At 43.5% G+C, this 14,045-nt stretch overlaps 1 protein-coding gene across 4 annotated transcripts in view; it reads left to right on the top strand.

Annotated features, from left to right (window-relative positions):
* WDR37 (WD repeat domain 37) overlaps positions 1–14,045 on the top strand; it is an 87,510-nt gene that overhangs the window by 47,565 nt on the left and 25,900 nt on the right. For 3 of the 4 annotated variants that reach the window (XM_036993715.2, XM_036993716.2, XM_073229478.1), the window contains 2 exons: positions 9,061–9,301; positions 10,588–10,729. In XM_036993715.2, the coding sequence (XP_036849610.1) occupies positions 9,061–9,301; positions 10,588–10,729 (383 nt within the window). The remainder of the gene's footprint in view (positions 1–9,060; positions 9,302–10,587; positions 10,730–14,045) is intronic. The other variant, XM_036993717.2, reaches the window with a different exon arrangement.

Here is a 14,045-nt window from a genome sequence, read left to right as displayed (position 1 = left end):
GTAGTTCTGGAGTGGAGTCTTTAGGGATTTTTATGTACAATATCATGTCATCTGCAAATAGTGACAGTTTAACGTCTTCTTTACCAGTCTGGATTCCTTGTATTTCTTTGTTTTGTCTGATTGCCATGGCTAGGACCTCCAGTACTATGTTGAATAACACTGGGAAGAAGAGTGGACATCCTGATCTTGTACCTGATCTTAGAGGAAAAGCTTTCAGCTTCTCGCGGTTCAGTATGATGTTGGCTGTGGGTTTATCATATATGGCCTTTATTATGTTGAGGTACTTGCTCTCTTTGCCCATTTTGTTGAGAGTTTTTATAATGAATGGGTGTTGAATTTTGTCGAGTGCTTTTTCAGCATTTATGGAGATGATCATGTGGTTTCTGTCCTTCTTTTTGTTGCTGTGGTGGATGATGTTGATGGATTTTTGAATGTTGTGCCATCTTTGCATCCCTGGAATGAATTCCACTTGGTCAGGGTGTATGATCCTTTTGATGTATTTTTGAGGTTTGCTAATATTTTGTTGAGTATTTTTGCATCTATGTTCATCAGGGATATTGGTCTGTAATTTTCCTTCCTGGTGTGGTCTTTGCCTGGTTTTGGTATTAGGGTGATGTTGGCTTCATACAGTGAGTTTGGGAGTATTCCCTCCTCTTCTATTTTTTGGTAAACTTTAAGGAGAATGGGCATTATATCTTCTCTGTATGTCTGATAAAACTTTGCGGTAAATCCATCTGGCCTGGGAGTTTTGCTCTTGGGTAGTTTTTTGATTACCTATTCCATTTCTTTCCTGGTAATTGGTCTGTTTAGATTTTCTGTTTCTTCCTTGGTCAGTTTTGGAAGGTTGTATTTTTCTAGGAAATTGTCCATTTCTTCTAGGTTTTCCAGCTTGTTAGCATATAGGTTTTCATAGTATTCTCTAATAATTCTTTGTATTTCTGTGGGGTCCGTCGTGATTTTTCCTTCCTCGTTTCTGATTCTGTTGATGTGTGTTGACTCTCTTTTTCTCTTAATAAGTCTGGCTAGAGGCTTATCTATTTTGTTTATTTTCTCAAAGAACCAGCTCTTGGTTTCATTGATTTATTTCTATTGTTTTATTCTTCTCAATTTTATTTATTTCTTACCTGATCCTTATTATGTCTCTCCTTCTGCTGACTTTAGGCCTCATTTGTTCTTCTTTTTCCAATTTCGATAATTGTGACATTAGACTATTCATTTGGGATTGTTCTTCCTTCTTTAAATATGCCTGGATTGCTATATACTTTCCTCTTAAAACTGCTTTCACTGCATCCCACAGAAGTTGGGGCTTTGTGTTGTTGTTGTCATTTGTTTCCATATATTGCTTGATCTCTATTTTAATTTGGTCATTGACCCATTAATTATTTAGGAGCATGTTGTTAAGCCCTCATGTGTTTGGGAGCCTTTTACTTTCTTTGTAGAATTTATTTCTACTTTCATACCTTTGTGGTCTGAAAAATTGGTTGGTAGAATTTCAATATTGTGGAATTTACTGAGGCTCTTTTTGTGAGCTAGTATGTGGTCTATTCTGGAGAATGTTCCATGTGCACTTGAGAATAATGTGTATCCTGTTGCTTTTGGATGTATTCTGTAAATGTCTATTAGGTCCAATTGTTCTAGTGTGTTGTTCAGTGCTTCTGTGTCCTTACTTATTTTCTGTCTGGTGGATCTATCCTTTGGACTGAGTGGTGTGTTGGGGTTTCCTAAAGTGAATGTATTGTATTCTATTTCCTCCTTTAATTCTGTCGGTATTTGTTTCACATGCTGTTGCTCCTTTGTTGGGTGCATATGTATTTATAATGGTTATATCCTCTTGTTGGACTGACCCCTTTATCATTAATGTAATGTCCTTCTTTATCTCTTGTGACTTTCTTTGTTCTGAAGTCTATTTTGTCTGATACTTGTACTGCCACACCTGCTTTTTTCTCCTTGTTGTTTGCATGAAATATCTTTTTCCATCCCTTGACTTTTAGTCTGTGCATGTCTTTGGGTTTGAGGTGAGTCTCTTGTAAGCAGCATATAGATGGGTCTTGCTTTTTTATCCATTCTGTTACTCTGTGTCTTTTGATTGGTGCATTCAGTCCATTTACATTTAGGGTGATTATTGAAAGATATGTACTTATTGCCATAGCAGGCTTTGGATTCGTGGTTACCAAAGGTTCAAGGGTAGCTTCTTTAGTGTCTTAGTGTCTAACTTAACTCGCTTATTGAGCTATTATAAACACTGTCTGATGATTCTTTATTTCTCTCCCTTCTTATTCCTCCTCCTCCATTCTTTATATATTAGGTGTTTTATTCTGTGCTCTTTTGTGTTTCCTTTGACTACTTTTGTGGCTATTGATTTTATTTTTTGCCTTTAGTTAGTATTTGGTTGATCTGCTTTCTTTGTTGTGATTTTATTTTCTCTGGTGACATCTGTTTAGTCTTAGGAGTGCTTCCATCTATAGCAGTCCCTCTAAAATACCCTGTGGAGGTGGTTTGTGGGAGGCAAATTCCTTCAACTTTTGCTTGTCTGGGAATTGTTTAATCCCTCCTTCATATTGAAATGATAATTGTGCTGGATACAGTATTCTTGGTTCAAGGCCCTTCTGTTTCATTGCATTAAATATATCATGCCATTCTCTTCTGGCCTGTAAAGTTTCTGTTGAGGAGTCTGATGGGTTTTCCTTTGTAGGTGACCTTTCTTCTCTCTCTAGCTGCCTTTAAAACTCTGTCCTTGTCCTTGATCTTTGCCATTTTAATTATTTTATGTCTTGGTATTGTCCTTCTTGGGTCCCTTCTGTTGGAAGTTCTGTGTACTTCTGTGGTATGAGCAACTATTTCCTCTCCCAGTTTGGGGAAGTTTTCAGCAATTATTTCTTCAAAGATACTTTCTATCCCTTTTTCTCTCTCTTCTTCTTCTGGTACCCCTATAATGCAGATATTGTTCCTTTTGGATTGGTCACACAGTTGTCTTAATATTGTTTCATTCCTGGAGATCCTTTTATCTCTCTCTGTGTCAGCTTCTATGTGTTCTTGTTCTCTGGTTTCTGTTCCATCAATGGCCTCCTGTATCTCATCCATTGTGCTTTTAAATCCTTCCAGAGATTGTTTTATTTCTGTATTCTCCCTCCCTACTTTGTGTGTTAGCTCTTGCATTTTTCTCTGCAGCTCCATCAGCATGGTTATGAACTTTAATTTGAATTCTTTTTCAGGGAGATTGGTTATGTCTATCTCTCCAAGCTCCTTCTCAGGGGTTGTCTCTGTGATTTTGGTCTGGATGAAATTCTTCCGACTTTTTATAGTGATGGAGGTAGTTGTGGGGAGCTGGCGCATGTGTCAGCTGGGAGAACGTCCCTTCTTGCTAGTTTGTGGCCTTACTCTCCTGGGAGAACAGAGACCCCTAGCTGTTTGTGCTGGGCAGCTGCACGCAGACGTGGTCTCTGATTCTTGACAGCCTTCTGTGGACTAAGCTCCTTGGTTGCTTTGGGCGTGGCTGCTCTCAGTCTGTTGCTCAGCAGAGCAACATCAGAGGGGGAATGGGCGGGAGGCTGTTTATCGCCGTGAGGGGCGTCAGGCTGCTGCCCACGGGTTAGGGTGCCCGGAGTTCCCCGGGATTCCCAGCTGCTGAGCTGAGTGTCCTGAGATGCTTCTGTCCAGTTGTGGAGTCCCTGTCCCTTTAAGACTTTCAAAAAGCACTCACTTTTCTTTGTCCCAGGGGTGCTGGCTGTGGGGACCCCCTCGCAGGTTTTACTGTTACGTTTCCCTAGTATCCAGCACCCCATGCACTGTATGTCTGTGCTCCCCGTGCGGATGGCTAGGACTAGGTATTTAGCAGTCCTGGGCTCCCACTCCCTCCCTCCCTGCTCCGACTCCTCTCCTCCCGCCGGGAGGTGGGGTGAGGGGCGCTCGGGTCCTGCTGGGCCGCAGCTTGTATCTTACCCTCTTCGTGACGCGCTGGGTTCTTGCAGGTGAAGATGTAGCCTGGCTATTGTCCTTTATCTTCTGGTCTCTCTTTTTGGGATAGTTGTGTTTGTTGTATTTTCAAAAATATATATGGTTTTGGGAGGAAATTTCCATTGCTCTACTCACGCCACCATCTTGGCTCCTCCCTTGGGCTTATCCATTTTATTTTAACAAAGTTTTTTCCTTTGTGGAATTATGAAACCATTTCTTCCATGCTGTACTTAAGGTGTGCATTTCAAGAAGCAGGCGGTGAATGCTGATGGAGCAGAAGGCAGGGAAATAAGGTGAAGATTAAAGGTCAGAAAGCTCAGAAAATGAGTTGATGTATGGGCTTTTCCCCCCAGAAATAAAATTTAAAACACCAGTTGTATGAGAGAGAAAACTCATATACAGTATACATTAAAAAGAACTTAACAGTCTATTTATTATAGTAAATTTACTTTCTTGTTGACGATTTTGCTTTGTTAGACAAAGGGACTTTCCATGCTTTAATAGTTGCTGCCTGAGGATTTGGGGTAGCCAGGGGAAGCCCCGTCTTAATGAGAAATAGGCCTGCATCGTCATGCGTGGACTGTTTCTACAGCTCTGCTGGGAGGGGAGAGCTCACTCCTTCCTGGTGCAGAGTGTGGGTGCCTCTGCAGTTACTGCCCAGAGCACATGGTGCTCTTCAAGCAAAAGCCCTTTGTTTTCTGAAGTTTTTCCCAGCCAGTTTTGGCTCAGGTTTACTTAGAGGTTCCTTCTGTATTTTAAAATATACTAATCTGTGAAGATCTTGTTCATTTTGAAACGGTGTAGCTTATGGCAGAGGTTTTCTATTTTTAATTTGTAACAGGGAGTTTTACTTGACATCCACTATATTATAAAGAAATATTTGTGCGTTGTACTGTAAAACCTTTTAGATAACCTGTTAATCACTGTGTCACACTAGTTGTATGCTACTGAGCAATTAATTTTAGAGGGGTTAAAATGTGAAAATCAAAACAGGTTACCTTGTGATTTCCTTTGACCTTTCCTACATTGGAACCCCTGAGTCAGTGATTTGTTGATTCTGTGGAGTGCTGGTGCTCAGGGCATATGTAGTCAGTGTTAAATTTGGCAATTCTTGGGCATTCTGTTCAAATGTTGCTGGCATCAAAAATGACTGAAGTTTTAAATAGATCATGCCCAAGAAGTTTGCAGAAGGGCGTAAACAGTTCCCACACTTTCACCTCTTCCCTTTGCCACATTAGGGTTAGAATATCTGATAATTATTCTTTAATATGATTAACATTTTAAAATATCTCAATTCCTTGTGTAGTTTGGAAAAATGACTTCTGTGAATGTTCTGATTTTGTTCAACATGGATCCTGATAACTAGGGCTTTTGAAATGGGATCTTTAGGCTGCTCTTCTGCACTCTGGCCTCTGTTCTGGCACCTGAGGTCTCCTCACTGGACTGTTTCAAGACCACACACATGGACTCCCCCAGCCTTGGCCAGCTTCCACCTCTGAGGAAACTACTCATTCCTTGTCCGCTTGTCTCTTCCTTCCTTTAAAATGCATAGTGAATAGCCTATTAGGTTCACTGCTATAGGTTTGGTGTGTGACAGCAAACAAAGCTGTCAGGATGTTTGGGATTATGTCTGATATGTCCCTTCTTTCAGGCTCCCTTCCTCCATTTCCATCTAATCCATGACATTTTGCTGAATCCAGTTCCTGAATAATTCTCTTTCTCTCTCTCTCTGAGACACCCCTTCTGTAACACCCACCAAGAGGTCTCTGCTGGGCATCTTGTAGGCAGAGGGAGGATGGGAGCCATGGCCCCACCCAGTGGCCCTCTTCTGCACCTGCCCACAGAGCCATCCAAAACCCCCTGGCCACCCAGGGGCAGCAGAAGTAAAGGGGGACTTCAGGAGTGTCTAGGGGCACTGAAAAGCCTGGGCCTTGGGAACCAGTGTCACCTGAAGGAAAGTTCTGAGCTGCGACAGCCCAGGAATTGATAGCAAATGGATTGCTCCTCTACCAGATGTGGTGTACAATCAGAGGTCCTTTCACTTGAGCAGGTTATCCTCCTGGGGGCAGAGATCGTCATGTGGAGGGGAGGGTGCTGTTAACCCGTCGGTGGTATCATCTCTAGTCCAGGTCACTAACTAGTTTCCTGACTAGTCTTCCTGTCTCAGGAGTGTCTTCTCTGTATGATGTCAGGAGTGGCCTGTCAAGAGTTGCACCTGTCACCTAAATGAGCCCTTTGCTGACCCTCCAGCCTGTTTGTCACTGTTCCGACCGCAGCCCAAACAGGATACTCTTACTGCCTTGAACTCGCTGCCTTCTCCTCCCATTGGGGCCCCTGCTTGGCCCTTTCTTCCTTTAGACTGTCTGCCTCATGCTCCCAGAGCCCTCCTCGTCCTGCAGACACCACTCTGTTGCACACCTCCAGTGTGACTCTCAGAGCATCCAGTACTTTCGTTTTATAGAGTTGAGTGCAATTTGGAATAGATAACTGTATCATTGTGTTATGTTAACTTTCTCACTAGACTGTGAGTCCTCTCTGGAGAAATCCCACCTCTGGTTCCATCTGTTCTTCCTTTGTCCTCTCCTGTATCTGACTGAGTGCTCTGGGCTGGGACACTCCCGGGTGACTTCCTCACACTCTCCTCTCTGCAGATTCCCATCTCCCTCCCTGCTGTCTGGTGCAGTGGCATCCATCCTGAAACTATACAAGCATTCTACCACACAGCCTGTCTGGGACCTCATGTTTCTGGTTTCCTTACTCAGACCCTGGATCTGCTCCCTCCACATACTCTTCTTGGGTCACCTCTGTTCTGCTTTAGCTGGTGGCCTCACTCAGCAGATTCTCCTCTGTGTTGCCCATCCAACAGACACTTCAGCATTCCTGGGTTCCTTACTCGTATTTAGGACTATGGTCCTCTCTCCAGCACGCAGTTCCCACCTTGTGTGGGCCACCTCCTGCCTGTCCTTCCACCTATTTCCCTCTCACATGAGTCTCTAGCTGATCTCAGACCATCCCTTGCTGCTCACTCCCAAACTGTATTCCATCCCCGACTCTATCTACAGACTCTGTAGACCTCTTTAACTGCTCACTCACTCTCCACTTGGGAGTCTTACAGATGGTGCAAAACTGATGTGTCTAAACTGGACTCTGGATGGTCCCCAAGCTGCTTCCTCCTTCTGTTTTGTTCCCCATCTCAGGAAATGCCTCCATCACCCATACTTCACCCTGTTGTTTAGACCAAACACCTCTAAATTATCCATGATTTTTTATCATCCTCCATTTGGAAAACAGTATGTCCTGAAGATTTACTCTAAGGGTATTCTAACTCAGATGTTCTTTTACTACCTGAGTCTAGGCTGCCTTTTCTTACCTTCACTTTGTGATCATCTCCTGCCAGTTCCCCCTTTGTCAGTGTGCTCCACCTGCTGTGACAAAGTGCTGCAGAGAGGTGGCTTTAACACCATTCAGCCTGGGTGGCTGGAAGTTTGAGATTGGGGTGTCTGCACTACTGGTTTCTCCTGAGGCCTTTTCCTGGGTGTGTACATGCTGCTTCCTCCATGTGCCCTCACATGGTCATCCCTCTGTGTGTGTCAGTGTCCTGATCTCTTAGAACAACACCAGTCTTACAGGATTAGAGCCCACCCTAATGACCTCATTTTACCTTAATTACCCCTTTAATGGCCCCATCTCCGTGTAAGTCATATTCCATAGTACTGGGGGTTGAGGAATCAGCATATGGATTTTGAAAGGACACATTTCAGCCCATGATACCCCTTTCATGTTTTTCCTCTGTGGTGTATTCACAGAGCAAAGTGGTCCTTTAAGGCATGACACAGACTTCTTACTTCCTTGTTCAAAATTGTCTGGTGATTTTCCATCACACAGAGTAAAAGTCAAAGTCCTTTTCATGGTCTGCCGGGTTTAAGATGAGCTATCCCCGGGAGACATCTCTTGATTTCATCAGCCCCACGATCTTGCTGTTTGTGTAGCATTCAGTCTACTAGTCTACTCCCTTCTCAGGGTTTTTGCACCTGTTGTTGCCCTGTCGGAAATGCTGTTCCCTTGAATATTTGCAGCCTTACTCCTGTGCTTCATGTCTCAACTCAAATGTTACTTTAGCAGAGAGTGTTTTGTTTGTGTGATGGTTCTGTATAAGAGAGCAGCCCTCATGACTGTCCATCCCATCAGCCTGCTCTATTTTTCTCCTTAGTGCTTATTCTTGCCTGAACCTGTGTGTGTACATGGGACACAAATCCCTATAGTATGTGTGTACATGTGACAAATATTAATCACACTAGTATTTGTGTAAACATAGCATATTCCCATGCTAGTATGTGTGTGCACAAGTGCATGTGCCCAGGTGTATGGTCAGTCCTCCTTGCTAGTGTGTAAGTTCTGAGAGGTGGGGACTTTGTCAGTTTCTCTGACTCTAGAACCCTCGTCACCTGGCCTGTGCATTGTTCCCTATGTACATGTCCGACAGGTCGTCTCTCCCCTTGTCTGCTGTGTGATCGGCATCCAGTCTGGCACTGTGTAAGCACCTAATAAATATTTGTTGAATGAATAGATAAACTGAAGACCTGAAGCCTAGGCTGACTATTATGTTTTTATTTTATCTTTTGCTTTTGACAAAAGACTTGATATTGTAGGAAAATAAAGTGAACTCTCATGTCTATCATTATAGCAATATAATTCTAAGTATATCTTAGATTCCTGAGATTTGAAATGTCTTTTTTTTAATGTGGTAAACTACTGACTTTCAATTGTATCTGTTTAGTTTTATTCATTTATTCTAATATGTGGTAAAACTTTAATGTTGAAAATGATTTTATATGCCATTTTATTGGTTTGTGGAAATGGACTGTAGCTTGTTTGATGTCATAGTGGCCATAATTTTCTTCTATTTGACCCTGGGTTTTAGCCAAGTAGATAATCAGTAAGTTAGTAAACATTTATTGAGCACCAATTATATACTAGATACTGTGCTGGTATTGATCCTAATGATGATTAAGTTCTAGAAAGACAAATGATAACAGTCTGATTGTGTAGTCATGACACAAAAGACTCAAAATTCCCAGTGAATTTTTTCTCTGCTCTCACCTTCAGCAGCAGGTCTGTGGTGAAGATGAAGTAGAGTGCTCTGATAAAGATGAGCCTGATGGAGATGGAGACGTGTCCAGTGACTGTCCTACTATCCGGGTGCCACTAACATCTCTTAAGAGTCACCAGGGCGTAGTCATAGCTGCTGACTGGCTGGTTGGGGGGAAGCAGGCAGTGACAGCCTCCTGGGACAGAACAGCGAATCTGTATGATGTGGAGACGTCAGAACTTGTTCACTCTCTGACAGGTACTCTAAATTTTTGTATTTTCCACTTGTCTACTTTGGCTTTATGTGCATGTGTTTACATCTTACCTTGTAAATTACTTGTCCCGAATGGTTTTAGTTCTCCTAGCAATCAGGTAGTGATTTCAGAGATCTTTCTAACTAAAAGAACTGTTGGTAGCTAAATTTTATCTGACCTTTAGGGGATTTAATTATAGCATGTAATATCTAGATATTTGAAATATGGGTGGTATATTTGTTTTCTGTTGCTTTGTAACAAAATGTCCATGAACCTAGTACCTTCAAAAAACATGGATTTATAACCTCGTGGTTTCCCTGGGTCAGGAATTCTAGGCACATGTTCACTGGCTCTCTGCTCAGGGTCTCACAGGTGAAATGAAGGTGTTGCCTGGGGCTGTGATCTCTTTTGAGGCTTGGGGTCCTCTTACTGTTGTTGGAAGGAGTCAGTTCCTTGGGTGTGTATGATTGAGGTCTCCATTTTCTTGTTAGTTGTCTGCTGGGGGACTGCTCTTAGCATCCTGAGGTCCCTTGGGACTGCCACTAGAGGTGTTTCACCACATGGCTGTCTGCTTTCTTCCAGGCCATCAGGAGAGCATCTCCATCTAGACCCTTTTAAAGGGCCCACCTGGTTAGGTCAGGCTCACCTAGGACATCTTTATTTTGATTAACTCAAAGCCACCTGATTTGGAGGCTTTGCTTACATTTGCAAAATCCATTTGCCTTATAATGTACCAAGAGTACCCGAGTGACAACATCTCATTACATTTGCAGGTTCTGTCCAACCAAGGGAAGGTATCACAAAGGGTGTGCATAGCCCCATGTGGGTCTCTAGGTCATCTTAGAATTTTTTCCACCACTGATAGTTTTACATATTTGTCAGTGCATTACCACATTGAGTGTTGAAGCCCTCATTTTACGGAGGGCTCCATATATTATATTATCAGAGGTTATTCTGGAAGTAAAGAATTAAGAATTGCATTTTCAAACACATGGCCAGTTAAAGAGACTTACCAGACCTTCTGTTAGGATCAGGAAGTGGATTACACTCATACCCATTTCCCTGCTCCCTTTAAATGCGAGTGAAGGACTTCCAACTCCTGAGGGAGGAGCAGTGGCACTGTGATGCCACTGTGCTGTTGTTAAGTGACTCTTTACGTTTACTTTTGTAGAGTGTACTAGCATTGGAGGCCATGAAGACTGTTTATTGATTCTTGTGTTTTTCTAGAAAGCCTCTTTGTAACTGTGTCTGCAGGTGGATGATCTTGCATTTTTGTCATCTTTGGTTGTAGGGCATGACCAGGAGCTAACGCACTGTTGCACACACCCCACCCAGCGGCTCGTGGTGACCTCCTCCCGTGACACGACTTTCCGTCTTTGGGATTTCAGGGACCCTTCCATCCACTCCGTGAATGTTTTCCAGGGCCATACGGAGTGAGTCATAGTTGTTTAGAGATTTCTTTTTAACTATTTAGGAAAAAGTTTTGAGGGTGGATATTAAAACTTAATTGTTATCTTAATTTTCAGTAGTAATTTCCAACTCCACTGTCTTTCAAAATGGATACTCTTTCACCAGACATTTAGCTCCCTTTTTGAGATTTCAAAGAATTTAGAAGATAAAGAGAAGGCATTGCTGTTCTCACAAGAAATTGGATGGGAACAGAATGGGGCAAGGTGGGGGAGCACCAGGAAATAATACAGGGTTGGTGGCATGGATGCCATTTGTTGAGAGTGTCTGCCTGGTGTCCTCACAGCCATTCCTAATTCCTCTCATTGAGATAATTTTCATCCAGTTTTGATATTAGATATTTGCAGGGTCTGTTCTGGGAGAAGACACACAAACTGACCTTGTTCTGGACTGAGTACCTCTGCCTGGCCATCTGTTTGGCAGCTCAGGCAACTTGCTCTTCTCCTGGTCTGACCCTTCACAATGAATTATGTGGCCGTCCTTCCAGTGACTTGCCCACTGTGTCCCATCCAGCCCATGAGCAGGACCTCTGTCCAGTGCACCATGTATGTATCCTGTCTCCTGTCCCTGAGCTGCCCTCCCCACCCCCTCTGGACTGTGCCAGCCTATCACATGGCACTGTACCTGCCATGTGAGCCTCTGCTTTTCCAGAGGAGCCCTGCCTGCTGCTGTGCCCAGGGAGCACCTTCTAGTGATGAGTACTGGCTCATGTTTTGCTCTGCAGTGCCGGGTTCTCTAATCTCAGTCTGTTTCTGTGTTGAGCATTACATACTAAGTTTTAGACTTAATGTTCAAAAATAATACAGTGTTCAGAGGGAAAGTAGGACAAAGTTTTTTTTAAGAAGCTTGAGATTGAAATAGGGGTGTCTTAGATCTAGGGTACAGAGATGTTAGATCATGCATGGCTATCTTAGTGCATTCTTAGAGCTTCTGTGCAGGAATTATTTAATCATGACATCAGAGAGGCCTTTCTTCTACCAGCTGGGGTAGCTATAGCTGATTCTCAGTTGTTTATACAGGGTGGTAGTGGGGACTGAGAGCCTCATGTGTTCTCCCCATGTCTCCACCCTCTTGTGGGTCTCAGTCCTGTTGGTTCTGCTCAAGACTGTGGGGTGGACAACTTCTAGCCAGTCTGTGCTGAGTGATGCACACTGGAAAGCAGAAGGGCTGAGGGTGGGCCATGAGCAGCTGCTTTTTATCTACTTCTAGGGCAAGGTCACTCTGGGCCCAGAGAACCATCTGTCACTGGTACTAAAGGTCACAGGTACTCAAGGCGAGTCAGAGTCCCACTATATTTCCTCATTCCCGAGCGTACACATCTTTTCTCCCAAGCTTTTTATTTTGAGAAGTTTAATGCTTACCTGTGTCCTGACTCACCTATACCTTCCCCATTGTAAAATGCCAGGGGCCTTCTCTCTAACTGGCTGTTCTCCCACACTGGACCAAGAGACTTCTGCTCAGACCAGAGAGCTGGGCTAAAGAGGGAGTTCTGTGTGTAGAGAGAAGGGTGCTGGGATCTTGATGTGCCCCTGTTGTGCCATTGTGAACTTCTCATGACACGGATAGAGGACAGTAGGCAGAGAACCAGGCAGGACTGGGGTCGTGTTGGAAAGGGAAGCAGAAGTGAGTCCTGTGTCTGTCGGTCATGTTGAAAAAAAGAGTCCTCACAGTGAGTCCAGATGGCCTGTTCTGTGGAGATAAACTGAGGCAGAGGGAGATTGGGTAATTCCCTGAAGGTTGCCCGGGTCCTGGATAGGTCTTGACTTGAAGTCTGATCCCAGAGTAGTCTCTCTAGGTGTTATTTAAAGAACCTATTAGTTACATTCTATTTCCAATTGCTGTGTTTGATTGTCTGAAAGATTTTATTTTTGTTTTGTATAAAATGAGCCAAGAATATGTTTGTATTACAGGAGCTAATGGAAGTACATGTTTTAGCTTTGAGAGCACTTAACAGTAGGTGGTTCACATCTGTCGCACTCTGATTATTTTTGCAGCTGATGGATATATGAAATAATGTTTTTGGAGAGATGTACTTGTGAGGAATATCACTGGTTAAGAGGAGTCATTTCTGATACAGACCCGTGACAGTTTCTTAGGATTTTTTTCTGAGGGGATCGAGAAGGACTTAGACATGCAGGTGTGTCCACCCCTGGGGGTCTCCCCATCCAGATCTCCTGAGACCTGAGTTGATGCTTGCATTCACTGTAATTGAGGGCATGTGAGGTGTTAACAAGAAAAGCATGTATGTATGAGCACTGCACTTTGATTATTTATGTTTTCTCGCTTCTTACTCACATTAGGATGAACTCACATATTTTGTTGATGTGTAGGTACAAAAATAAGTTTCAAAAAATTCTCTCTTTGGCACAGTCTCCCTGTGGTGGCAGAGAAGGGGAAGTTTTGCCTTTCTTTAAGCCTTTGGGAATATGTGGGGATTGTCTAAGGACTTGTTTGCTGCATCTGGAAGGGAGTCTGCTCTGCCCCTACAGGCACGCGTGTGCCGGATTTGCCTGGAGAGGCCCATGTGGCATGGCCAGCAGGTGGGGCTGCAGGCTGCTCCATCTTATCTGAACAATCTTCCTGTGTTAGATCAGCAGTAAACCTCTAGAAAGAACTGCAGTTTGGAAGAGCAGGAAGTGGCATTTTATAGAGTTTCAGCTGTGGACTCTTAGCTGGTAACTACTGCTTTTCTGTCTCTGGCATAGGTTCTCTAGGTCGAGCCCATATGACAAGTAAAACCTTTGCAAGTGGATGAAAGTGGATGTACCCAAACAAAGGCATACTTTTATTCAAACCAAACATGAGGGCCTCATTCCCAATTAAGAGCAGAGGAGTGATTCATCTTAACTATGTGTTCAGTGTAATCAGTCATCTATGATATTCTGCGTATGGCTTCTCAAAACAGATCTGGGTTCTCCTGCTGCCCCTCAGACCTGCCGTTTGCTCTGATGGACCCATGCCCTAGGGGACGGGACATCTGGGAACTTGGCTGCCATGTTCCTGGCTGTTTGCCCCTAGGTCTGTGGCTGCCATAGAGACCCAAGGGGTTAGATGTCCCATCTGCATTTCCAGCATCTACCATAGTGTCTACATGCAGGAAATCAGTCAAAATGTTTTCTCTGGAGTACGTTTCTATTCCTGTAGTGCTGTCTCCTAGTCTGGGAGGTGACTCTTAGTTTCTCAGAGTGATTTTCTTGAGTCCTGTTAACAGGATTCTTTTCTGAACTGTACAAATAAAACTCAGACATGCAGATCTTAAGAGCATTGCCCTTCCTTGTTTGT

The sequence above is a fragment of the Manis javanica genome, chromosome 2 (genome assembly GCF_040802235.1).
Source record: "Manis javanica isolate MJ-LG chromosome 2, MJ_LKY, whole genome shotgun sequence".
NCBI classification, from domain to species: Eukaryota; Metazoa; Chordata; class Mammalia; order Pholidota; family Manidae; genus Manis; species Manis javanica.
This window is presented reverse-complemented; position numbering and strand designations above follow the sequence as displayed.